Source organism: Erpetoichthys calabaricus, chromosome 3 (assembly GCF_900747795.2).
Source record: "Erpetoichthys calabaricus chromosome 3, fErpCal1.3, whole genome shotgun sequence".
In the NCBI taxonomy this organism is placed as follows: Eukaryota; Metazoa; Chordata; class Cladistia; order Polypteriformes; family Polypteridae; genus Erpetoichthys; species Erpetoichthys calabaricus.
In genome coordinates, this window is record NC_041396.2 from 301,504,890 (window position 1) to 301,532,037 (window position 27,148).

The 27,148-nt window shown below is 42.9% G+C and overlaps 1 protein-coding gene across 1 annotated transcript in view; it reads left to right on the forward strand.

The window, feature by feature from the left end:
• letmd1 (LETM1 domain containing 1) overlaps window positions 1-27,148 on the forward strand; it is a 72,113-nt gene that overhangs the window by 9,124 nt on the left and 35,841 nt on the right. The window contains exons 2-4 of the mRNA XM_028798598.2: window positions 8,959-9,116; window positions 22,476-22,591; window positions 26,844-26,926. Of these exons, the coding sequence (XP_028654431.1) occupies window positions 8,959-9,116; window positions 22,476-22,591; window positions 26,844-26,926 (357 nt within the window). The remainder of the gene's footprint in view (window positions 1-8,958; window positions 9,117-22,475; window positions 22,592-26,843; window positions 26,927-27,148) is intronic.

Genomic DNA, 27,148 nt, shown 5'->3' on the forward strand with positions numbered 1-27,148 from the left:
ATTGCAGGTTAAGGGTCTTGCTCAAGGGCCCAACAGAGTAGGATTTCTTTTGGCAGTGACCAGCACAGATCCTTAGCCTCAGAGCCACCACTCCATACATGCTTTAGTCTTGCCAGATGTCGCTGCCATTTTAGAGGCAGCTTGCTCTTCACTACTCCTGCATGCACAGGGAATCGAGGTCAAATCAACAAAGCTACGTAACTTTCCTTCAAGCAAAGAGAGTTGAACTAAAACATAAGGGCGAGTTTTGTCGCAGTTTACAGCCAATTACCGTCCTCTACTCCTGAATTTCGACAAAAGTCAACATCAGCCCTGAAAGAGTTAAAGAGCCTGGATACCTATGTGTCCCCCTTTTATAACCATTGCTCTGTGTATATTGCCTTACTCTTTGGATTGCCACAAAGCAACCTGCGAGATTGGAGAAAGGTTGAGAAGAGATTGTGAGAGGAAATGACAGCGTCGTGAAAACGAGATGGACTGTGAACGGAGAGAAGCAGAAATGCTCCTACACCACCACATAATTACTATTCGGACAGTGATTCCGAGTAGGCCGTTCCTGTCGAATCAATGTCCAAGGGTTTTTTTTTTGTAATTTTGTTTCCCTTATAAAAAATCATAATGCTGTGCGATGAAGGGCCCAGTTCACGACTGGCAGCCGCATTTAAACAGGGAACCCTTCACAGACAACTTTAACACGCGCAACATAGTGGGCCGCACATGGCTAGTGGAGAATACTTTAACATATTCAATACAGAGGAGTCAGAAGTACCGAAAAATAAGGAGTCAGAGTCGAAGGATTTATCTACCGACTGCACAGCCCTGTTCCAGCCACTGTAAAAAAAAAAAAAAAACCTCCACACTGTTCAGTGAGGCACTGAGAGGTCAACCTGTTGCACGGCTACACTTGGATCTCAAAATCTGGGTGGCTTGCCGTGTGGTGGGTGCGGCAACACGCTGTAATCGCCGCATGCTCCCAACCTCTCTCTCTCCATTTTGATACCTAGTCTTACTCAAAGCTTCCCATTTGCCTAGACCAGCGGTTCCCAAACTCTATCCTGAGGACCCACTGTGGCTGTAGGTTTTTGTTCCAACCAACTTCCATTTTTTCATTGATCTCTTAGCCTAATTTAAGTGAACCATTATTTCCCAGTTTCTGTGTTATTTGCTAATTAGCGAGTCTGACACTGAAGTCGTTGCTGCTTTCATCATCCCGGGTGTCTTTTATGCTGGTTGTTAATTGTCATTATTAGGGTTGAATGAAGGGAGCAAACTACACAGGAAAAGGGGAGAATAATAGAAAAACAACAAAAGAGAGTTATTTCTACTTATTTATTTCTACTTAATTCACATAGAAATATTACTAAATGTCTTATAAATGTAAAAACCACACTGTTGTGTTTTTCTGAATGCAGAATAAGAGGAGAGTAAAAAAGACCAGCTAATTAAATGAGATCAGTTGTTACTGATTGTAAATCTGTTTGGAACAAAAACCTGCAGCCACAGAGGGTCTTCAGGATCAAGTTTGGGAACCACTGGCCTAGACCAGTGTTTCCCAGCCTCGGTCCTGGGGGCACACTGTGGATGCAGGTTTTTGTTCCAACCAGCTTCTGTTTTTAATTGGACTCCTGGGCTAATTAAGTGATGTGTTATTTTCCAAGTTCTGTGTTTTGAGAACAATATAGAGCTTAGAAAACTAAGTTTGGTAAATATATATGTAAAAGGTAGCCCAGCCACAGACAGACACGACACAAATGTCCAAAACACACGGGTTTATTTACAGAACTATTTACAGTTGATTCCTCGCACTCACACACTGCTCCTCCGTCTCCATCTCTCTTCAGCCGCCTCCACTCCTCTCTCGCAAGCTCAGTCTTCCTCCTCCCGACTCTGGCTCCTCGAAGGGAGTGAGGCGGCCCCGAATATCATGCCCCGGAAGTGCTCCAGGTGTTTGGTGATGGTCTTCCGGCAACACTTCCTGGTGTGGCGGAAGTGCTGTCCTCCAGGGCTCAGGAACCATCCAGGCAGCCCCTTGTTTGGGCCACAGACTCCCACAGGGTTGAGCTTCCAAGGTCCGTAGAAGGAATCATTGTGAAGATGGTATCAAGTAGGACGGTCAACTTATACCAAAATTAGGTTTTGAATAATTGTATTAAAATAAGTAACTACAGTCATCCCTCACCTATCGCAGGGGTTACGTTCCAGACCCCATCCTCCCCCCCCAACACGATAGGTGAAAACCGCGAAGTAGCGACCTTATATTTATTTTATTATTTATATATATTTTAAGGCTTTATAAACCTTCCCCACACTCTTATAAACACTTCCTATGCTCTTAAACACTTTCTACACTCTTAAACCTATGTACAGTAATCCCTCCTCCATCGCGGGGGGTTGCGTTCCAGAACCCCCCGCGAAAGGTGAAAATCCGCGAAGTAGATTGTAGAGAGACAGGAACGTTATTCAAACAAGCATTTGTCTCTTTTTCAAAAGTTTAAACTGTGCTCCATTACAAGACAGAGATGACAGTTCCGTCTCACAATTAAAAGAATGCAAACATATCTTCCTCTTCAAAGGAGTGCGTGTCAGGAGCAGAGACTGTCGGAGAGATAAAGAAAAGCAAACAAATCAATAGGGCTGTTTGGCTTTTAAGTATGCGAAGCACCGTGGCACAAAGCTGTTGAAGGCGGCAGCTCATACCCCCTCCGTCAGGAGTAGACAAACAGAGAGAGAGAGAGACAGAGAAAAACAAACAATCAAAAATCAATACGTGTCCTTCGAGCTTTTAAGTATGCGAAGCACCGTGCAGCATGTCGTTTCACGAAGCAGCTACACAGAAGGGAGCAACATGAAGATAATCTTTCAGCATTTTTAGACGAGCGTCCGTATCATCTAGGTGTTGGAACAGCCCCCCTGCTCAATCCCCATACGTCAGGATCAGAGAATGTCCGCACAAGAGAGAGAGAGAGAGAGAGAGAAAAGTAAGTTGGGTAGCTTCTCAGCCATCTGCCAATAGCGTCCCTTGTATGAAATCAACTGGGCAAACCAATTGAGGAAGCATGTACCAGAAATTAAAAGACCCATTGTCCGCAGAAATCCGCGAACCAGCAAAAAATCCGCGATATATATTGAAATATGCTTACATATAAAATCCGCGATAGAGTGAAGCCGCAAAAGGCGAAGCGCGATATAGCGAGGGATTACTGTAATCTTTTACGAAAATTTCACAAAAGCACAACACCGCAGAGCAACACTACGCGCAGCGATCAGAAGTCGATGTGAAGTGGACAAAGCGAGATGCTGAATGCATGGCCACAGCGCGAGAGAGCAAACAGACTGCTACGGTCACTGAGCCAATCCGCGCCCAGGATACAGAACACAGTGCTCTGGTTGGTCGCCTCCCATCCATCAGCCAATAGTAATATATAAATAAAAATCCTGCGATACAGTGAAGCCACAATAGGTGAACCGCAATATGGCGAGGGACGACTGTATTCAAGTACAGGTGCTGGTCATAAAATTAGAATATCATGACAAAGTTGATTTATTTCAGTAATTCCATTCAAAAAGTGAAACTTGTATATTAGATTCATTCATTACACACAGACTGATGTATTTCAAATGTTTATTTCTTTTAATGTATATTTAATGTATATAATGCACCTGTATATTTGATGGTAGGCTAAAAGATCTCAATGCTGTTACATTTGTATGTACCAGTGCTTCCCAAACTCAGCCCCAGGGGGGGACCCCTTGTGGCTGCAGGTTTTGTTCTCACCAGCTTCTGTTTTTAATTGGACTCCTGGGCTAATCAACTGAACTGTTGTTTTCCAAGTTCTCTGTTTTGGGAACAATATAGAAATTAGAAAACTAAGTTTGGTAAAATATTTAAATATATATTAAAATGTACCAAGTAGTTATATGGGAATAATGCATTTTTTAACAATATTTTCATCTTGATTTTCATTCTACTTTTCCAGGTGTTCTAATTGTTTAATTAGTGTCAGGCCCACTAATTAGTAAATAATTAAAGTAGTTGCAGCCTTTCACGATTGTGTGCTGTTTGCCCGGGTGTCTGCTCTACTCATTTTTGCCATTGATAAGATACAACAAAGGGGGGGAAAAACTGCACAGAGAAAGGGCAAAATAGAATGAAATCCTGCTGATTTGACTTTGTGTTGCTCATGGAGTCCTGAATGAGGCACATGACCTGCACTTTGAGGGAGCATCAGTTACAACACTACGGCCATGTGGCGCGATTACCTGAGGGTGATCCTCATTGATGAGGACCCGAGTGGCTGGACCAGGCCAAGGGGACACCCACATAACACCTGGCTGCGGCAGATAGAGGGTCATTTCCGGAGGGTGGGACTGGACCACATGTCTGCCTTTTTTGCCAACCAGGATCCCGAGCTGTTTCGTCGTGTGGTGGTTACACCAATGCACTGTACCGCTGCCTGCTCCCCAACTTGACCTCACCTGACCTTGTGCATGTGAATCATAACAAATCTATTAAAACATTCTAAATGTCATCTTTTCAGCTCAGACATGTGAAGACCTTTAGCACAGCAAAAGGGTTTCCAAATGTCACATGTCTGTACTGTGTCACAAAAATGAGACATGCACAGATAAAGGTTTGGGACAGCCACCCGTATAATGTGGTATCCTGGCTGCAAAGTCGTTTTTTATCAAATAAACAGCACTGATGTGCATACAACTGAGTCCAAAACAAGACTGACAAATAGGGGAAAGGGGAAGGCTTTTAAAGGGGAAGACAGGAAGTGAGGTCATAAGGATCGAGCCCAAGTTCTTTAGCCATTGGTTCCTGCCCGGACGTGACATCACAGGGGCCGGAGCCAGTAAGGTCTCCTTCCATTGGCTCGGTCCTGGAAGTGACGTCAAGAGAGGCAGATGGAATCTCCCTGGAATGGTCTACAGGGAAGAGAGAAAAAGAGTCAGTGCACTCTGCCTCCTCCCAGCCTATCTCAGAACTGCAATCACTCAAGCCCTTTAGCTGCCTCCCATGTGCACGTGTGTGACCACTGCTGCTACCCATTTTGAACACATCAGTCTCCTTGCAGTTGTCTCATTTGACTGTAACGGATTTTCCGCTGCTATTATTGTCGTTTGTTCACAACCCATAAAAACCATTTAAATGATATCTTTTCACCTCAGTGATGTTAAGACTTTATTTGAAGTGCCCTACCTTTACAAAAAGGAAAAAAGTGTCACATTTGTATACATCTGCTACAAATTTTGAACTCTGCCGTGTCCTTCGGGTCAGTTTTGACCCACTATATTTCCCTATTTCTTGAGCTTCTTTAAAATGCAAGTTTTGCCCGAGGAGTGCTATCTACCTACCTGAAATGTACTCTCCATTTAAGCCACAGTTTGCTTATAAAAAAAACCTCTTTAAATGTCATCTGTTGTAAAACTTAGGATCATCACTACTCAGGACTTGAATAAGACCTCTCAACACAGGCTCCTGGGTGACTTAGCTCCTTAGCAGATAGTTGATTGTAGTTTTAACAATGCAGTGCGTGGACACCTGGGGCCTCTTGTATAAACGGTACGTACGCACAAAAATGTTGCGTAGTCCTGTTTCCACGCTCGCATGGTGAAGTATAAAACCTAAACTTGGCATAAAGCCACACACATTTTCACAGTACCTCAAACCCTGGCATAAGTTCTCTGCTCGGTGTTGCAAACTGGCGGCACCCAGCGTCAAAGCAGTGCTTTTGTTCCAGTGTGGTTTCCCTTTCTTTTTTTTAGATCCACATCCCTGATGCGGCTTTATCATATACACTGTAATTAACTGCATATGGTTTATTAGTTTAAGGCATCTGATTGTAATTAACCTGTAACTTTCATAATGGTCCACAGAATGGTCAAACTATTTTAAATACCCTAGCTGCTTTAGCATTGTTACTCTCAAGCATTTATCTCACTGTATCTGAGTGTGGAATCCCAGCTCTACAGCAGCTGATCAGAAAGAGAATTATCATTATACAGCATCAAGCACACGCTGCCTCAGTCATGCACACAGTCTATTGAACTGCTTCCATACGGCAAACTCTTCAGAGCCTTTCCAGTATGGACCTCGCGGTTCAGAAATAGTTTCATCCCAAAAACTCTAAACGCACTCAATCAGTCCATCAAGTGCTCCTTGTAGAACTGTCTGTACTTATAAGTACAATCACCTCACTGTAAACTTGCACTACAGTTATAATATTGCACAACCTGAGCCACTTTATAAAGCGCGTATTTACATATGATGACGACATCATTTTTAAGATGAAATGCAGCAAAATATGTTCATTACATTATACAGATAAAATGTTTACATCATTTAAATCTATATTGTTAAACATGTGAGGACACAGTGTCGCAGCGCTAGCGACGATCTGGTGCTCCGTTCACGGATTGTTCCTGCCTCGCGCTGTATTCTTGCTGGGACTGGCGCGACACTTGAAGGATAGTTGGATAGAATAATTAAACATGTACTACAAAGATATTTCAATGTTCCTTAAAAGTTTTGAAGAATCGGTGTTCTAAGCTTACAGATCGCTTAACATCTATTACAGAGCTGATTTCCTGCCTTGTGCCCTGTGTTGGCTGGGATTGGCTCCAGCAGACCCCCCGTGACCCTGTGTTCAGATTCAGTGGGTTGGATAATGGATGGATGGATGTGTGGCGATTGGTTACTGGATAAAGAAAAGGAAAGACAGGAATTGGAGGTTAGCACGTTTGAATGAGACAGTACTGCTGCAATAAGTTATTTCATCGAAGGTTGCGCACAGCGCAGCAAGCATCTTGTGTGAGGCAGGAACAATCACTGGATGAGGCACCAGTTCGTCTCTATCACTGCACCACCATGTTCCCATGTTTAATAACACGCTTTAACTCCTATCATCATGAAAATGATATCAAGTATACATCTCAGTATTTCAATTATTCCGAGAGCTGTAATATCACAAATGTAATGGATTCTGTGCCCTGTCGGAGGAAGAGAAAGCCCGTTTAAGAAGCACATAGTGATTCACACACAAAGAGCACATAGAAGAACACATACAAAACAAAGAATTTAACGTGCTACTTTACCTAAGATGGGATTTGAGAAACTAGTAAATTAAACGATTTTAAGATGAAGTTTATGGTGTTCTACTTTAATGACAAAATAAACTACGTGATTAAAGTGGAAAATTTGAGATTAAAGTTGACATTTCAAGCTTTTTTCCCCACTGTGGTCCTATTTTTTTTTTTTTCTTTTCTCTGTACCCTAATAAGCTTTCATATGACACTCAGACGATGGGCTATGACTCACCTTTCCACGGCAACTTTGATATGTTACAACTTCTTTTTTTTATTTCAGGCGCTGAGCGACTTTGTGAACTTGAACTTTCAAGTTTCTCTGGCACTCTATGTCACTTGATCAACTTCCTTTTGTTGATTATACCACTGTTTAAACCAACAAATAGTACGTTTTTCCTTTGCCTCCACTTGGTATTTGCTGAAATTCTTCTATTTTCCCTCTTGCTTTTGCCATTGCCTTTTCACAGAATGCTGAGCTTAAGGGCTATTTATATTGATTTGCATATTCAAGAGGCGTAATTTTGGGAGGAATTGGGGAGTGGCGGCAGGCGCGTGCATTGCTTTTCATGCTGACCGGGATTTATGTAGCGGAAGAACGTGGAAGTTGGCGAACGCATAGATTCATGCATCTGGATTTTTTTTGTGTGTACGCACATTTCTGCTTTGGTCCGTACGCCATGCTTTAGTGTGAATTCTACGCACAGAGTTCTGCATAAGGCCCCGGGTCATTTAACACAGAGAGGCATCGTCCACTCCTGATGGAGACACCAGTCTTCCATTAAGCTGGTGTTTTTTGAGCAAGTTTGATAAAAGTGAAAAGGTGATAATGGTGAAAGGGCCCCTTGCCATCACGGGCCCCCCTTGGCGCACACTGACTGTAGATCCACCCTCGTTATTACAACAACCACATCTATTTCTAGAGCATGTTTTCATGCAAATGCTGTAGCTCAAACTGCTTTACAAAATTTTGTTTGTTCGTCCGTTTGTTTGTAATTTATTTCGCCTTATACAATTTCTTGTATTAGGAATTTGTTAGTTTTCGCATACCCCTTAGGGTCAGAGCACAGGGTCAGCCATTGTACAGCAGCCCCTGGAACAACTGCAGGTTAAAGGCCTTGCTGAAGAGCCCAGCAGAGTAGGATCTCTTATGGCAGTAATGGAGATTCAAACCGGCAACCTTCTGGATACCAGCGTAGATCCTTAGCCTCAGAGCAACTACTCCACCCATGAGGAAAATTAGGCAATACTAATTAACAAAAATAAGGTAAGGTCTAATGGCCAGGGAGGACAGATAAAACAAAACTAAACTCCAGACGGCTAGAGAAAAAAAAACCAAAAGAAAATCTGCAGGGGTTCCAAGGCCACGAGAGCACCCAGCCCCCCTAACATAAATGATCTCGATCAGTCTTCATGATTTTCAGGCTTCATGTGGAAGAATTAGATGATGATGGTCATGTGAACCTCTGGCCTTCAATCCATCAATATAGGGACTGCATGGTACCCTGATGAGGTGGTGGGGGTGCAGATCGCTACCACAGAAAACCGGAAAAAGAACAGCAGAGAAAGTAGGGGTTAGTATGGATTGTGGAGCAGTGCCCTAAAGCGGCTGCTTTCCCCCATCCTTCCATCTTTTGGGTGTCACAGCCGGTTTGCTCTGCTCAAGGCAACTGTTTTTTTCCCCACTGCATTTACTTTTTTTAGATTTAGCAACCTATTTAGCCTTGCATTAAAGTAAGCCAAAGTTAGAAAAAGACTCTCATGGTTATACAAATTATTTTTTATTATACAGTTAATATTGTATGAGGTACAGAGGTTCATGAGAAAAAATAATTGTTTTTTTTCTTTCTCTCTCTCTCTCACCAAACCCAGTTTCCACGAGACACAAAAATGCTTCCTTTCATCTAAAACAAAGCCGGGCATCGCAAGAACGATTATAACAAAGCTGAAGTCTGCCAACCAGCGATATGAACGTTTTCTGGAGGGCAACTTTCCACGGTTTTACATTTTATATACCACCTTTTTCAGAGGTAAGTCACTAGTTACCTAATCACACTGACTGTGATGTCATTGTTCTTTTTATCCTTAAACTACACTAAAACAATGCTGAGCAGTTACCATAAGAGCAGTTACTCAGGCTTGAAAAAAACGTTTTGCCATCCTGTGGCATGCAGCTGCATTGTGTCTTTTCTTACATATACCCTTTGTGTGTGTGTGTGTGTGTACCACTGTAAATCATGGCGAGTGGTAGACCGACTTAAATGGATATATAATTTTTTTATATATATATTATCATGCACGTGCAAGTAGGAGGACGTTGTATGGACCAAGTGAAGGTAATTCCGTGCCAGGCCAGGGGGTGGCGGGGTGCACCAAATCTTCTCCTGTTATCTCCGCAGACCAGCTGCAGGAAAACCTATCTGACTCATCTTTGAAGACGTCATTTTCAGTTCCGGCACCTCGCTAAGACATCACTTTTGGTTCCCCTACGTCACTTCCGGTCTGACTAGTTAAAAGCGCCGTCTCTTCCAACCATGATCAGTTCTGGTTTGGACTCAGTCTTGTAAACAACCTTATCATTTTCACAACCTTTAGCAGCCCGGATCGTAAAATACGGGTGGCTGCCCCAAACCTTTAAGTGTGTCAAGTCTGATCATTTTGCAGTGGCGTAGTCGGCAGGATGATGACCTCCTGGAGAAATCGGAAGTGAGACCGAAAAATAGACTCGACACACTATACGGATCTACAGCCAAACTTGAGTCAGATAGGTTTTCCCGCAGCTGGTTTGCAGAGGTAACAGGAGAAGGTTTAGTGCACCCCGCCACCCCCTGGCCTGGCGTGGAATTACCTTCACTTGGTCCATACAACATCCACCTACTCACACGTGTGTGGCTATATATATATATATATAATATATATATATAACAGTATTTACTCGTGTACCACGTGCACCCTAATTTTTACAAAGAAAATCGCGAAAACCGTTTTGCCCCATTTACAACGAGCATTGTGATTGTATAGGAAGCGTTTAGGGCATGTTTTCCGTGAAATGCCCTTCTGTTTTTGTTGCATGATGAAAGTTTTTCTTTCTTCTGTCGCGTGAGTGAGTGAGTGAGTGAGTGAGTGAGTGAGTGAGTGAGTGAGTGAGGGGAAGAGTGAGCAAGATAGAGAGAGTGAGCCCAAGCAGAAGAAGTAAACATTACAGAAAAAAATTTCCTCGCGTATGACGCGCACCTGATTTTCTAATGCTAATTTTCGGGGAAAAAATGTGCGCGTGGTACACGCGTGTGTGTGTGTGTGTGTGTGTATATATAATATATATATATATATATATAATATATATATATATATATATATGTGTGTCATAACCACAGCAGAAGAGTATATTATTCCTTGCTGCAAATGGATAATTGGGTAGCAGTTTGTACAGAAAAGCGGTAATACCCAAACTATTCCGAAGCGACATTTGCACTGATTTGTGTTTTTTATATCTCACACCCTCATACACCTTTATCGTAAGATCGTCCCTTTTCTACGATGGAGCGTTCGATCAGAACAAAATATAAAGCTGGTTTTAAATTAATAGTCGTTGAAGTGGCGAAAGAGATTGGTAACTGCACTGCTGCAACAAAATTCAATGTGTCTGAAAAACTGATGTGAGATCGGAAGAGGCAAGAAGATGTAAAAAAAAAAAAAATGTCGCATTTTTGAACGGGCGTATAAGTCGGGGTCTGTTTTAATGGTCGTTTTTTTTTTTTTCGGGTTTCAAGACCGTATATACGGTATGGCGGACCGGCTGGGACGCCTCTTCTTTATTTGGATTAAACAGTACCTCCCCCGGGACGCTAGATGGCAGCCTCCTTGGGTTGGCAATGGTGCCCCAGATTCCCACAGGGCTCCATGGGAGATGGAGTTTTCTACAACCCTATTGGGATCCAGGGGTGCCGCCAGGGGGCGCTGCAGTGGTTCCTGAGCCCATGTGGGCAGTTCTTCCACCACACCCAGAAGTGTAGCCAGAAATCCATCCATCCATCCATCCATTTTCCAACCCGCTGAATCCGAACACAGGGTCACGGGGGTCTGCTGGAGCCAATCCCAGCCAACACAGGGCACAAGGCAGGAAACAATCCTGGGCAGGGTGCCAACCCACCACAGGCAGCCAGAAATGGATCATCAAATATCTGGAGCACTTCCGGGTAGGCTATAAAAGAAGCCAGCAGCCACCACGCCGAGAGCGAGAGTCTGGAGGAGAGAGACACAAAGCTTGCCGGAGAGGAGTGGAGGAGAAGAGAAGATTTATTATGAGTAGTGTATGCTATTGTGCTTATTGGGTCTGTGTTGTGCCTGTGGGAATGGAGAAGGTGTTGCCCACAGGCGAAGAAAAGAGAATAAAAAAATGTGTGTTTTTATAAGTGTGCCTCTAGTGTCTGTCTGTCGGGTTGGGTGGCTGGCACGCCCCCTAGTGGTCTTGTTACAATGATAATATCATCCATATTGATTGCTGAGTCTGAGTAGGACCTGTCATTGTCATTTTTTTAAACGTGTGTGGTGTGAACCCCAATGAAATGGAACAAAGAGAAGGTTCCAGAAAATAGGGAAACTGACTGCGTCAGTCTGCTACCGAGAAAAATATATACAGAAGGAAACTGTCAAGATCCATCAACTTCCCAATCTGCAATATTTAATGGCCTGAATACTTCTGACATCGTTGAAGGCCTTATCCAGTTGATCTTTGACTTCAGGGTCAACTGATGGAATACCAAGGCCCCACAGAAAAGGAAGTCTATTAGCGGGGCGTCAGCTGCAGATTCAGATTTATAGACACGAAAGAAAGTAATTGAAGCTGGCCTTGTACGTCCTATCCGGCCAACAGACAGAGGATTGTTCCAGAAGGGTGCACAGGCTGCATAAAATGACAGGATTGAGGCTGACTTAAACAATGTGGCGAAGGAGTTTTACTGGCCTTGCTTCTACTAATGGAATAAGACTGAGACTGTAATATGAGATGTATGTTCTTAGTAAGTGATATTGTCGGTTATCTCCATGAGCCACTATAGCGTACAGCATATATAATGAACAATTAATACGTCATTGTAATTTATGCTTTAAATGGCTATGGTGTGTGTGTGTGTGTGTATACAGTAATATGCTATATTTTCATATTTCACATAGATTTTGGAGCAGCACGGTGGCACAGTGGTAGCACTGCCGTATTACAGTAAAGAGACCAGGGTTCATGTCCTTGGGTCCTCCCTGCCTGGAGTTTGCATGTTCTCCCTCTGTTTGCATGGGTTTCCTCTGGCTGCTGCTGTTTCCTACCGCAGTCCAAAGACATGCAGGTCAAGTGAATTGGCAGTCTGATATTAGCCCTAGAGTGTGTGTGTTTTTGTGCGCACCCTGCGATGGACTAGTGCCCTGTCCAGGGTTTTGTTTCCTACCTTGTGCCCTATACTACCTGGGATAGGCTCCAGCAGACCCCAGTTACCCTATTCAGGACTAAGTGGATTAGAAAATAACTGACTGACAGATTTAGCTTACACATACAGTATACCCGGGGCGGCACGGTGGCGCAGTGGTAGCGCTGCTGCCTCACAGTTAGGAGACCCAGGTTCGCTTCGCAGGTCCTCCCTGCGTGGAATTTGCATGTTCTCCCTGTGTCTGCGTGGGTTTCCTCCCACAGTCCAAAGACATGCAGGTTAGGTGGATTGGCGATTCTAAATTGACCCTAGTGTGTGCTGGGTGTGTTTGTGTGTGTCCTGCGGTGGGTTGGCACCCTGCCCGGGATTGGTTCCTGCCTTGTGCCCTGTGTTGGCTGGGATTGGCTCCAGCAGACCCCCGTGACCCTGTGTTCGGATTCAGCGGGTTGGACAATGGATGGATGGATACAGTATACCCCCATATACACTCACTGGCCACTTTATTGGGTACACCTGCTCAACTGCTTGTTAACGCAAACATCTAATAACATGGCAGCAACTCAATGTGTTCAGACAGGTAGACATGTCAAGGTGACCTGCTGAAGTTCAAACTGAATCAGGATGGGGAAGAAAGATGGCATTTTTGTTGGTGCCAAATGAGCAGGTCTGAGTATTTCAGAAACTGCTGATCTGCTGGGATTTTCACACACAAACATCTCTAGAGATTTATAGAGAATGGTCTGAACAAAGGGAAAATATCCACTAAAAACATACATTTCATATTATAGTCTCAGTGAGCGGCAGTCCTCTTGGTGACAGTGCCTTTTTGAGGTCAGAGAAGAATGGCCAGACTGGTGTGAGCTGACAGAAAGGCAACAGGAACTCAAATAAGCACTCGTCACAACTGAGGTGTGCAGAAGAGCAGCTCTGAACACACAACACGTCCCACCTTGAAGCAGATGGGGCTACAGCAGCAGAAGACCACACCAGGTGACACTCCTGTCAGCTAAGAACTGTCAACTGTGTCTTCAATTTGCACAGGCTCACCAAAATTGGAAATTAGAAGATTGGAGAAACGTGACCTAGTCTGACAAGTCTCAATTACTACTGTGACATTCAGATGGTGGACTCAACAACATGAAAGCAGGGATCCATCCTGCCTTGTAGCAACAGTTCCGGCTGCTGCTGGTGATGTGATGGTGTGGGGAATATTTTCTTGGCACACTTTGGGTCCCTTAGTACCAACTGAACATCATTTAAATGCCACAGCCTCTCTGAGTATTGTTGCTGACCGTGTCCATCCCTTTTATGATCTTCTGATGGCTCCTTCCAGCAGGATACCACACCATGTCACAAAGCTCAGATCATCTCAGACTGGTTTCTTGAACGTGACAATGAGCTCACTGGACTCAAATGGCCTCTCTCAGATTTGCGCAGATAAATTGGTACCACAAGCGAACTATAATAATTAGCGCAATTCGCAAAATCAACTGGAATGATCAAGCAAATTCTAGAAAAAAAACTCGATCTAAATCTGTTAAGTAGTTCCCTCGTGAAAAGCAGACGGACAGACAGTGGAATATATATATATATATATATATATAATATATATATATATATATTTATTTATATATATATATATATATATATATACCGGTATATATAATGATACAGTCATATGAAAAAGTTTGGGAACCCCTCTTAATTCTTTGGATTTTTGTTTCTCATTGGCTGAACTTCCTTTTAATATATGACATGCCTTATGGAAACAGTAGTATTTCAGCAGTGACATTAAGTTTATTGGATTAACAGAAAATATGCAATATGCATCATAACAAAATTAGACAGGTGCATAAATGTTGGCACCCCAACAGAGGTATGACATCAATACTTAGTTGAGCCTCCTTTTGTAAATCTAACAGCCTCTAGACGCTGTCCTCCTATAGCCTCTGATGAGTGTCTGGATTCTGGATGGAGGTATTTCTGACCATTCTTCATACAAAATCTCTGCAGTTCAGTTCAATTTGATGGCTGCCGAGCATGGACAGCCTGCTTCAAATCCTCCCATAGATTTTCAATGATATTCAAGTCAGGGGACTGTGACGGCCATTCCAGAACATTGTACTTCTCCCTCTGCATGAATGCCTGTAGATTTCCAACAGTGTTTTGGGTCATTGTCTTGTTGGAATATCCAACCCCTGCGTAGCTTCAACTTTGTGACTGATGCTTGAACATTATCCATGATACTGGGTTGATCTCATCCGACCCACAACTTTAACAAGGGCCCCAGTCCCTGAACTAGCCACACAGCCACACAGCATGATGGGACCTCCACCAAATTTGGCAGTAGGTAGCAGGTGTTTATCTTGGAATGCGGTGTTCTTCTTCCATCATGCAAAGCGCTTTTTGTTATGACCAAATAACTCCATTTTTGTCTCATCAGTCCAAAGCACTTTGTTCCAAAATGAATCTGGCTTGTCTAGATGAGCATTGGCATACAACAAGCGACTCTGTTTGTGGCGTGAGTGCAGAAAGGGCTTCTTTCTCCTCACCCTGCCATACAGATGTTCTTTGTGCAAACTGCACTGAATTGTAGAATGATGTACAGATACACCATCTGCAGCCAGATGTTCTTGCAGGTCTTTGGAGGTGATCTGTGGGTTGTCTGTAACTATTCTCACAATCCTGTGCGTATGACGCTCCTGTATTTTTCTTGGCCTTACAGACCTGCTGGGTTTAACAGCAACTGTGCCTGTGGCCTTCCATTTCCTGATTCCATTCCTTACAATTGAAACTGACAGTTTAAACCTCTGAGAGAGCTTTTTGTAGCCTTCCCCTAAACCAGGAGACTCAACAATCTTTGTTTTCAGATCTTTGGAGAGTTGCTTTGAGGATTCCATGCTGTCACTCTTCAGAGGAGAGTCAAAGGGAAGGAAGCACAACTTGTTATTGACCACCTTAAATACCTTTATATCTCATGACTGGACACACCTGTCTATGAAGGTCAAGGATCAACGAGCCCATCCAACCAATTTGGTGTTGCCAGTAATCAGCATTGAGCAGTGACAGGCATTCAAATCAGCAAAATGACAAGGGGACACACATTTGTGCACAGCCAGTTTTCACATTTGATTTAATTTCATACAACAAAATACTGCTTCAATGAAAGATATACCACTGTTATCTTTTTTTGTTGAAAGGAGAGTCAATTATTATGCAGGCTGAGAGGGCTTCCCAAATTTTTTCATATGACTGAGAAAATATATATAATACATATATAAGAGGGAGAGAGATGTCTTACAAATGTAAAAACCATGCTTCTGTGCTTTTTTTGAATGTAGAATAAGAGAAAAAAAAATCCCAGCTAATCCAATGAGATGAGTGCTATCAGGTGTTGTCACTAATAAGGAATCTTCTTGGAACAAAAACCTTCAGCCACGGGGAACCCCCCCCCAGGACCAAGTCTGGGAAGCACTGGTCTATAACATGCCTTTTATATATGGCGTTGTTGTTATTTTTTTTTTTTTTTTTTGCTCACGTATGACTCGTGCACTGATGCTCCTTCCCACAGAAGGATTTTCTATGCAGGGACAGTGACCTGATCAAAGAGAAAAATGGAGCCAAGACACTTCACATGCCTGTAATGCTTATATGTATCCCCATACAAAATCCCTCCTGATTACTTAGATGAGTTTGACGCACTGGTGAGTTTATCCCTCTGCGCCCTGACTCTTCATCCATCCCTTCTGCTCCGCTATGCGTCTTTCCTCTGGTGTAAAAGTCCATGCCTGTCCATATTTTATATACAGTGCCTTCCATAATGTTTGGGACAAAGACTCATTTTTCTTTGATTTCCCCCCTCTATCTATCTATATGATATAGATTCATTACACACAAAGTGATATATTTCAAGCGTTTATTTCTTTTTATTTTGCTGATTATGGCCTACAGGTAATGAAAATCCAAAATTCAGTATCTCAGAAAATTAGAATATTGTGACAAAGTTCAATCTTGTAGACTCCTGGTATGACACTCCACTCAGCTAATTAACCCAAAACAATGGTCTCTCAGTCTGCTTCAGTAGGCCACACAATCAGACTGCTGACTTGACGGTTGTCCAGAAGACAGTCATTGAGACCCTCACTCCACAAGGAGGGGACGCCACAAAAGGTCACTGCTAAAGAAGCTGGCTGTTCACAGAGTGATGTAACCAAGCAGATTAATGGAAAGTGGAGTGGAAGGAAAAAATGTGACAGCAGAAAAAGGTGATAAGCAACAGGGATAAGCGCAGCCTTGAGAGGATTGTGAAGAATTTGGGGGAATGACAAGGAGTGGACTGCGGCTGGAGTCAGTGTTTCAAGAGCCACCTCACACAGACAGACGTGTGTATCGAGGACATGGGCTACAACTGTCACAGCATTCCTGGTGTCAACCAGAGACAACGTCAGAAGTGTCTTACCTAGGCTAAGAAAACGGAGTGGACTCTTAACAGCTCGGTGGTCCAAAGTTCTTTTTTCAGATGAAAGTCAATTTTGCATTTCATTTGGAAATCAAGGAAGAGTGGAGAGGCACAGAATCCAAGTTGCTTGAGGTCCAGTATGAAGTCTCCACGGTTGGTGATGATTTGGGGAGCCATGTCACCTGCTGGTGTTGGTCCGCTGTGTTTTATTTATCAAGTCCAAAGTCGGAGCAACCATCTACCAGGACATTTTTGAGCACTTCATGCGCACCTCTGCTGACGAGCTTTATGGAGATGCTGATTTCATTTTCCAGCAGGACTTGGCACCTGCCCACACTGCCAAAAGTACCAATACCTGGTTTAATGACCATGGTATCACTGTGCAAACTCGCCTGACCTAAACCCCATAGAGAATCTATCAAGAGGAAGATGAGAGACAGCAGAGCCAACAATGCAGACAACCTGAAGGCCACGATCAAAGCATCCTGGGCTTCCATAACACCTCAGCAGTGCCACAGGCTGATCGCCTCCATGCCACTCATTCATGCCAAAGGAGCCAAATGCCACCTAAAACTGAACTCGCTCACGCTCAAGTTCTTCACTTGCAATACTTTACGTTAAGTTCACCGTTCTTAGAAAAATGAGCTTGTTCAATGAAGGCGCTCTTTTGAACTCGTTCATGCACGAAACTGTATTTAAAAAGTGAAGTTCGTTCCAATGGCCCTAGTTTCAGGATCTCAGTAAAAAGGAAAATGGTGACAAGTAGTGATAAACGGAACTGTTCTAGCCAAACTGAATTGGCAGTGAAATTCGCCAGACCTCTTCACTTTCTGTGCACTTTATTGTGTTTTAGATTTCGTTTTAAATGGAGACATTTGCCATCTTTTCCCGCCAAGATACACTCGCTAACCCATAAAGACATGTTTTCACAAAGGTTTGATTTAAAAATCACATTGAAATCTCTCCTTCATCGAAGTATTCAGACCCTTTGCTGCGGCCCTCCAGATTGTGCTCGGATGCCTCCTGTTTTCTTTAATTCCTCTTGAGATGTTTCTCAAACTTTTTGGAGTCCACATGTGGGCCACTGAATTGATTTGGACTTCGTTTAGAAAGGCCGACGTGTACCTTGTCTTTAATTAGTTGTGTTAGCGAATTAAAGGAGTGGATGAATGAGAACTACTTGTCTTTAAATACAGATAAAACAGAGATGTTAATTGTTGGAGGGAATGACGCTGATCATAACAATATTTTGTCATCATTTAACTCAGTTGGAATCCCAATTAATTTTACTGAATCAGCCCGCAATCTAGGAGTTATCTTTGACTCTAGCATGTCATTTAAAGCGCATATTACAAAGTTGTCCAAAACATGTTTCTTCCATCTTAAAAATGTTAGGAAATTAAGGCGCTTTCTAAATAAACAGAATTCTGAGAAATTAATTCATGCATTTATCTCTAGTAGGATTGACTACTGCAATGCAGTGTTCACTAGATGTTCAAACTGTTCTTTATACAGCCTCCAGTTAATATTAAATGCGGCTGCAAGAATTATTACAAGAACAAGAAAATACAAACACATAACCCCAGTTCTAGAGTCGTTACTCTGGCTCCCGGTTAAGTTTAGGGCTGATTTCAAAATCCTTCTTTTAACATATAAAGCATTAAATGGCCAAGGTCCGGCTTACTTGTCTGAACTTATCATGACTTAAAAACCAGAGCGCACATTAAACTCTCAAGATGCCGGTCTGCTTATGGTACCAAGGATTAATAAAATTACAATGGGAGGTCGAGCTTTTAGTTACAGGACCCCTAAACTGTGGACTGGTCTGCCTGCTACTATAAGAGATGCCCCTTTGGTCTCAGCTTTTAAATCCCGGCTGAAGACTCACGACTTCAGTTTAGCACACCCTGACTAGAGCTGCTGATTAACTGTACAGACTGCATCTCTGTTGTTAGTCTTTAGCACTAAAACATAAGTAACATGATCGTTAGAATTTGTTACTAACCCTCCTCACCTGTTCTGTTTCTCTTCTCGGTACCTTTTAGCATGGCAAACACTGGAGTGGCTTCTCTGACAGTCATTGAGTGGCACAGCCAAAGCCCAGACTTAACCCCATAGAGCATGTCTGGACCTGAAGATGGCAGGCGCTTCCCCTCCAGTGTAATGGAGCTTGAGAAGATCTGTCAGGAAGAAGAGGATAAACTTCCCTAAACCTTGCGGACATCCATACTGGGCTTTGCCACACAGGACGCTATCCCCCCACCCCCACCCAAAGTGTATGCTATTATGGGGTGTGCTCTACCCATAGAAGGAATTTAACCCACTTTCCTGACCTTCCTTCCTCTGTGGTTGCTGGTATGCCAGCCCTGGTGTAGCTGCTAGCAAAGTGTTTTTCTTTGTCCAAGGCCTGGCAGAGAAGGGGAATATCACTGCTCCCCACTGACCTTCCTTTCCCATGGCCTCCTGACCAGGCAAGGAAGCAGGATCCATCCCGGTAGGAACACCTGTTGGTCCCTCACACAGTCCCGTCTGTCTTTTGCCAGCCCTAGTAGATGAAAGCTTTGTTTAGACTCGCAGGGTGTGAGGTGTGCAGAATTTCCACAGCAAAAAAAAAAAAAAAAAAAAAAAAAAAACGATAGCAGCTTAGCCCCATCTAGTGGCCAAATTCTATACTGTTGCCTGGTACTGAATTCAATTTACATTCACTCTCGACATTCTAAAAAGAGGCAAAAATCTGTGACAGGAGGTGCAAGGATGTGCATAGGGCCAACACACACCTTTTTATTATGTGACGCATATCAAAGTCAAAGGGAACTTTATTGTCACCTCAACCATGTACAAATATACAGATAGATGAAATTGCGAAGCTCAGGGTCCACAGTGTAACAACATGACATGCAAAAAATAAATTAAAAATAGAATTACATTTTAAATTTAAAATTAAAACACAAATGAGACAAGATATTGTGCAAAGACAAGACAAAGAAGTAGCAGCAATATTGACGTGTAGTTAGCAATATGAACATTGATGCAATGTATGGTATTTGCAATCTAGATCCATAAATATAGTCAATAGATATGTAATATAATAATAGATATAGATATTATATATATAGATATTTATATAGATATACCATATAGTCATATATAGTGACTTGGAGATCACTCAAGTCAAGTCAAGTTGGGGAGCATGCACTGGTACAGGGCATTGCCGCACCCACCACACAACAAAACAAATCGGGATCCTGGTTGGCAACCCCCCCCCCCCCCCCCCCCCCCCCCCCCCCCCCCCCCCCCCCCCCCAGGCAGACATACGGTCTGGTCCCACCCTCCGGAAATGACCCTCTATCTGCCGCAGCCAAGTGTTACGTGGGCGACCCCTTGGAGATCACTGCTGTTTCCATAATTCTCCAATACATATTGCATGAAGGAAATAAGCACACAAGAAAAAAGTACAAACAGAGAGAAACAAAAACTTTTTTTTTTAAGTTGAATTTCTTTTTTATTCCATAAATATACTCTTAAGCTATATACTTCAAAACAAATTCCAAATCCCAACAACTAATAAAGAAGCAGGTAAGAGGAAAAAATACATACGATGACATGCAAAAGTATCTAATCCCCTAGAAAGTCATCCTAATTTTCTTCATGACCATAGAGGCGCACAGTCATACAGGCTGTCTGGAGCTAAGGAACTCGGGGGGGTGGGGGGGAGGCAGTGGTCTCATTCAGGAGGACAACATAATTGAAAACAGGTGACTGAGAAGTGATTGGCTGGCCCCCCTCAGTAACACTTCTCTGTATCCCAATGTACATCACAATCTCTTAGAGAAAATGCCTTTGCAGATAGTTTCATTCTATCATTTAGTAGTGAAACACTAACAAAGGTAAAGGGGGTGCTACCAGATAAGCTTAAGGTCTTTCATGACCCCAAAGCATTCAAAAGGCAGGGGTAATTTTCACTAATGTATTGGATGTACCCCAGGCCACTAAACAACATGATCTTCTCCCTAATCAACTTTTGGGCTCCTCTACATTATGCTGCCTTGGGTTCACCAGTTCCACCCTATGGTACTTGAGGCCCAAATGTGCAGGACCACCTGAGACTGCTAAGAGACGGGTTTGGTCATGCAGCCTCAGGATTTCCGTACATAGTGTTTGATTCCAAAGTGGCCAAAATATCATACCTGGAAGTCATTTTTGGCCATGGTTTAAAAGCTTTGTCCAGCCACTGGGGAAAATGAGGTTGGGGTTAGGAGGTGAGAACATTAGAACAATCTGGACGAGAACAGGCCATTCAGCCCAACAAAACTCGCAAGTCCTGTCCACTTATTTCTTTCAAAAAACATCAAGTCAAGTTTTGAAAGTCCCTAAAGTCCTCCTGCCCACCACACTACTTGGTTGCTTGTTCCATGTGTCTGTGGTTCTCTGTGTAATGAAAAACGTCCTAATGTTCGTGTGACATTCACCCTTCACAAGTTTCCAACGGTGTCCCCGTGTTCTTGATGAACTCATTTTAAAGTCACCGATTCGACCCACTGCACTAATTCCCTTCATCATTTTGCACACTTCAGTCAGGTCTCCTCTTCATCTCCTTAAGGCTAAGCTCTTTTAATCTTTCCTAATAATTCGTCCCCTTTAGCCCTGAATCCGCTTCATCACTCTTCTCTGGACTTTTTCTAGTTCTGGGACTATTAGCATGGGCTGCTGGGGACGTGAAAGGCCAGTGGGAAACTTGCCGTCACATGATAATAGTATGCAACGATGCTGACGTCCGCTACCGAAACCTGAACACACACGCCACCCATATTCTTGGTGGTTTTGCAACTCATGCAAAAGTGTCGCATTCATTTCTGACGACGTGCTCAGAGAACGCATCAAAACAACACTGGGGACATGTGGTAGCCATGATGCGTGCGCATAACCATCCTGAGCGTGTAGTATAAACGGGCCTTAAGTCTGATAGACAGTGTGTGATTTCAGAAACACATGAAGTGGCTTTAAGGGAGCTTATCAATAGTGCAGGATGAAGAACACTTCATTACATATTTAGAAATTGCAAAGCTTTTTTTATTTTTTCATATAGTTTCTGACGCACACACACACACACACATATACACAACACACACACTGTGTTTTCCTAATTTTTTCCAGTCTTTTTAAAACACATCAAAGCCCCATTATGAGTCTTCAGTTGTAAAACTGTGATCTCATCATGTCACTAATGTGTAATAAGTAAGAGACCTAAATAGTGTGGCCCAGGGGAGAAATGATCTCCAAAGGGGGGGTGCACAGAATCCTAGAAAATCCAATCCATTCCTGACCAGTGAATATGGATCAGCAATTTAATGCCCACCATGGAGGTCTGTCCGCAGTAGGTTTCATTCTGGTAGATTCATAGACGGACGTTTTGTATTATAATGAGTTTCCTAGTGAGTCCTTTCAAAAACAATTTTGAAATTTATAGCTTAAGGAGGGTGTGAACTTCAATGTCCCGCTTTTGTAATTCCCAGGATTTCAACTTCTTTTCCGGGATGCCAGGGAGTTCCAGAGAATCCAGGTGAAATTGACAAAGCAGGGAGTCCACCGAGACCAACTGCCATACCGAGAAATGGAGCTGTTGAGGCAGGTACGGAGACTTCTCACTCCTCATAATGGAGGATCATTAAGGGGTGCCACCCATCTGGACTTTTTTCTTTGCAAGGATTGCAATTTTTTGCTGGCGTATTTCTTCAGTGAGAATCCTTGGGTACCGCTGGTTTGATTTTTGTGTTGCTCATGGAGTCCTGAATGAAGCACATGACCTGCACTGTAAGGGAGCGTCAGTTATAGCACTACGGCCATGTGGCACGATTACCCGAGGGTGATCCCGCTCATTGTTGAGGACCCGAGTGGCTGGACCAGGCCAAGGGGTCGCCCACGTAACACCTGGCTGCGGCAGATAGAGGGTCATTTCCGGAAGGGTGGGACTGGACCGCATGTAATAATTTCACAGAGGAGCAGTGCAAGGTAGACATCATCCGCTCCTCATTGTGTGTCTCCAGCCCTCCATCGCTGGATGTTTCTACATCAAAGCCAATGGGCTGCCTTTCCCAGTTCCTCTGTACCACAGTTAAAGAGGTTGAGTGGCTCTGATGCTAGGGATCTGCACTGGCAATCGGAAGGTTGCCGGTTCGAATCCCGTAAGATGCCAATAGGGATTCTGCTCTGTTGGGCCCTTGAGCAAGGCCCTTAACCTGCAATTGCTAAGCACTTTGGGTAGTGAGAAAAGCGCTATATAAATATAAAGAATTATTATTATTATTATTATTATTATTACAGAGGATGAGGCCTTCAATGTGTTCATTGGACCCTTTTCCTGATCCTCTGGTAAAAGCTAATGTATCGGATATAAGCCCTCTTATTGCAGATATCATTAATCGCTCTCTCCAGAGCGGCTTAGTCCCACTGGCCTTGAAAACTGCAAAAATTAGACCTCATTTTAAAAAATCCTCTTTGGATACTGAAGTGATAGCAAACTATCGTCCGATCTCCAACCTTCCATTTTTGTCTAAGGTTTTCGGAAAAGATTGTTTTGGTTCAGCTTCAGGATCACCTCAAAAAATTCAATCTGGTTTCCGAACTTCTGCCCTACCAGAGAACCTAAGAACACAGCAGATTGTGGGCTGTTTTAAAAAAATGGCTAAAGACTTTTCTATTTAGGAAAGCTTATTAACAAGAATGCTATAATTATTGTTGTTTTATCTCTGTTTTTATCTTGCTTTGCCTTTCTTTAAACTTTTTATGTAGCACTTTGAGATTTACTGCTAATGTAAAGTGCCCTATAAATAAAATGCATTATTATTATTATGTCTGCCCTGGGGGGTTGCCAACCATGATCCCAAGCTGTTTCATCATGTGGTGGGTGTGGCAATGTGCTGTACCAGTGCATGCTCCCCAACTAGACCTGACCTGAGCCCCTTTGAAATGTTGTTACTGTAAACAGTCGTAAGGCGTAAATTGCAAAAATGAAAAATCTGTTTGCTCAGTTTTCATAACTGTCTGTCCTGGTAATGCAGTTAATTACTTTGCCAAAGCGCGAATGATGCAACAACCCCTAGTGAGGTGTGACAGAGTGGCATAAACCACTGCTCCTTTGGCATTTGGAGTCCAGGGGCCTCATGTATAACGCCGTGCGTAGAACTCACACTATAACATGGCGTAAGCACAGAAGCGGGATTGTGCGTACGCACAGAAAAATCCAGATGCAGGAATCTGTACGCACGCAAACTTTCACGTTCTTCCACTACATAAATCCCGATCAGCGTGAAAAGTAATGCACGTGCACGCGCCTTCTGTCCCGCCCCAACTCCTCCCAGAATTACGCCTCTTTGAATATGCAAATCAATATAAATAGCCCTTAAGCTCAGCCTTCTGTGAAAAGACGATGGGAAAAGCACGGGGGAAAATATAAGAATTTCAGCGAATACCAAACGGAGACAAAGGAAAAACGTACTATTTGTTGGTTTAAACAGTGGTATAATCAACAAAATGAAGTTGATCATGTGACAGAGTGTCGGAGAAACTCGAAAGCTCAAGTTCACAAAGTTGCACAGTGCCCGAAATAAAAAAGAAATCACATATCAAAGTCGCCGTGAAAAGGCAAGTCGTAGCCCACCGTCTGAGTGTCATATGAAAGCTTAATAGGGTACAGACAAAACAAAATAGGCACACAGTGGGGAAAAAAGCACGAAATGTCAACTTTAATCTCGAAATTTCCACTTTAATCACGTAGTTTATTTTGCCATTAAAATAGAACATCATAAACTTCATCTTAAAATCGTTTAATTTACTAGTTTCTCAAATCCCATTGTAACTAAAGTAGCACATTAAATGCTTTGTTCTGTATTTGATCTTCTATGTGCTCTGTGTGTGAATCACTACCTGCTTCTTAAACGGGCTTTCTTTTTCTCCGACAGGACACATAATCCATTACATTCGTGATATTACAGCTCTCTGAATAATTAAAATACTGAGATGTATACGTGATATCTTTTTCATGATGATAGGAGTTAAAGGGTGTTATTAAACATGGGAACACGATGGTGCAGTGCTTGTTCATGTCTCACGCAAGAGGCTTGCTGCGCCATGCGCGACCTTCGATGAAATAATTTATTGCAGCAGTACTGTCTCTTTCAAACGTCCTAACCTCCAATTCCTGTCCTTACTTTTCTTTCTCCAAATACCCAATCGCCACACAATCAGCTCTGTAATAGACGTGAAGGCATATGTAAGCTTAGAACGCCGATTCTTCAAAACTTTTAAGGAACATTGAAATATCTTCATAGTACATGTTTAATTATTCTACCCGTCTATCCTTCCAGTGTCGCGTCAGCACGATCAAGAATACAACGCAATGCAGGAACAATCCATGAACTAGCTAGCACTGCGGTACCGTGTCCTCGCATATTTAATTATTAACAATACAGATTATTTAAATGAAGTTAAGTTTTATCTTTATAATATAATCAACATATTTTGCTGCATTTCATCTTAAAAATTATATCGTCATCATATGTAAATACGCGCTTTATAAAGTGGCGCAGGTTGAGTAATATTATAACTGTATCCCAAGTTTACAGTGAGGTGATTGTACTTATAAGTCCAAACATTTCTACAAGGAGCACTTGATGGACTGATTTAGTGTGTTTATAATTCTTGGGATGAAACTTTTTCTAAACAGTACATGGAAGTCTCGGAAACGTTTTGCCGTGGCTGAGTAAGCGTCTGCTTTATGCTGTATACCGATAATTCTCTTTCCGATCAGCTGCTGCTGTGATTCCCCACTCAGATACAGTGATATAAATACTCCGAGTGGTGCAGTGAGAGTAATATGGAAAAAGATGATCTGCTGTGGCAACCCTTAACGGGAGCAGCTGAAAGAAGAAGAAGATGCATTGAGAGTAACAATGCTAAAGCAGTTATGGTATTTGGAATAATATGGCTATTCCCTGGACCATTATATTGCTGCAGGTTAATTACTAATAAACAATATGCAGTTAGTTTCAGTGTATTTATAAAGCCGTGTCAGGAATGTGGGTCTAAGAAAGAAAGGGTGACCACACAGGAACAGTAGCACTGCTTTGACGCTGGGTGCCGCCAGTCTGCAAAACCGAGCAGAGAAATTGCGTACGCCAAGGTATGAGTTACCGTGGAAAAGTGCGTGGCTTTACGTCAAGTTTAGGTTTTATACATCGCGATTTGAACATGGAAACGTTCGTACGCAACATTTCTGTGCGTATGCACCGTTTATACATGAGGCCCCAGGTCTGCTCCTTGAATTGACTTTTTGTAGGTGGTTGCTGAACATTATGTAAAAGATGGCCAGCAGCCCAACCCAGCTGGGATGCCCAAGCAATGGAAAGATGGGGGAAGACTGCTGCTTTAGAGCACTGCCTCCCCAAAACGCTAGATGGCAGGTCCCCTGGGTAGGAGCGGTACTCTGGATTCTCACAGGGCACCATTGGACTTGAGGTTTCCACCTTAACCCGGAAGTGCTTGCAGACCACGTGGTACAGAAGAGCAGAAGCACTTCAGAGTTGGCCAAAATAAAAGGACTTGACTGACCTCACAGGGGTGAGCCAGAGTCAGGTGGAAGGTGAACAAAGCTTGCTGGGAAGAGCGTAGGAGAAAGTAAAGGGAAGAGAAAGGAATATTTGTGTGTTGTGCTAATTATCTACTTGTGGCTGTGGTGGTGGGGAACACATTGTGAAGAGTTTCCTTAAAGTAACTAAGCTCTTTGTGTCTGTTGTGATTGGTTGGAGGAGCAACAGTGCCCTCTAGTGTCTACAATTACTTTTTTAAAACGAAGCACTGATAATACGTATTTCTTTGTATTTCAGTTTCGTAGGGATATCATAAAGGTGGCTCCTCTGGTGCTGATCTCAATCCCGCCATTTGCAAACTACTTTGTCTTTGTGTTGATGTAAGTGGGCTTACAATTTCTTTTTTTGAGGTACGTAATTTGAAGTCGTGTGTGATACCCACCCATAGTTCCTGACCACCGAACTAACATTTGCCACCTTGAGAAGATACTATGTAGCGGCTGTGTGACGCTAAGATTCACGAAAATGGTCATTTGTTCATTTTATTGTGAGGACCCCAGGAACACTTGACTTGGCTCGCCCATGCTCACACAAAGAGACAC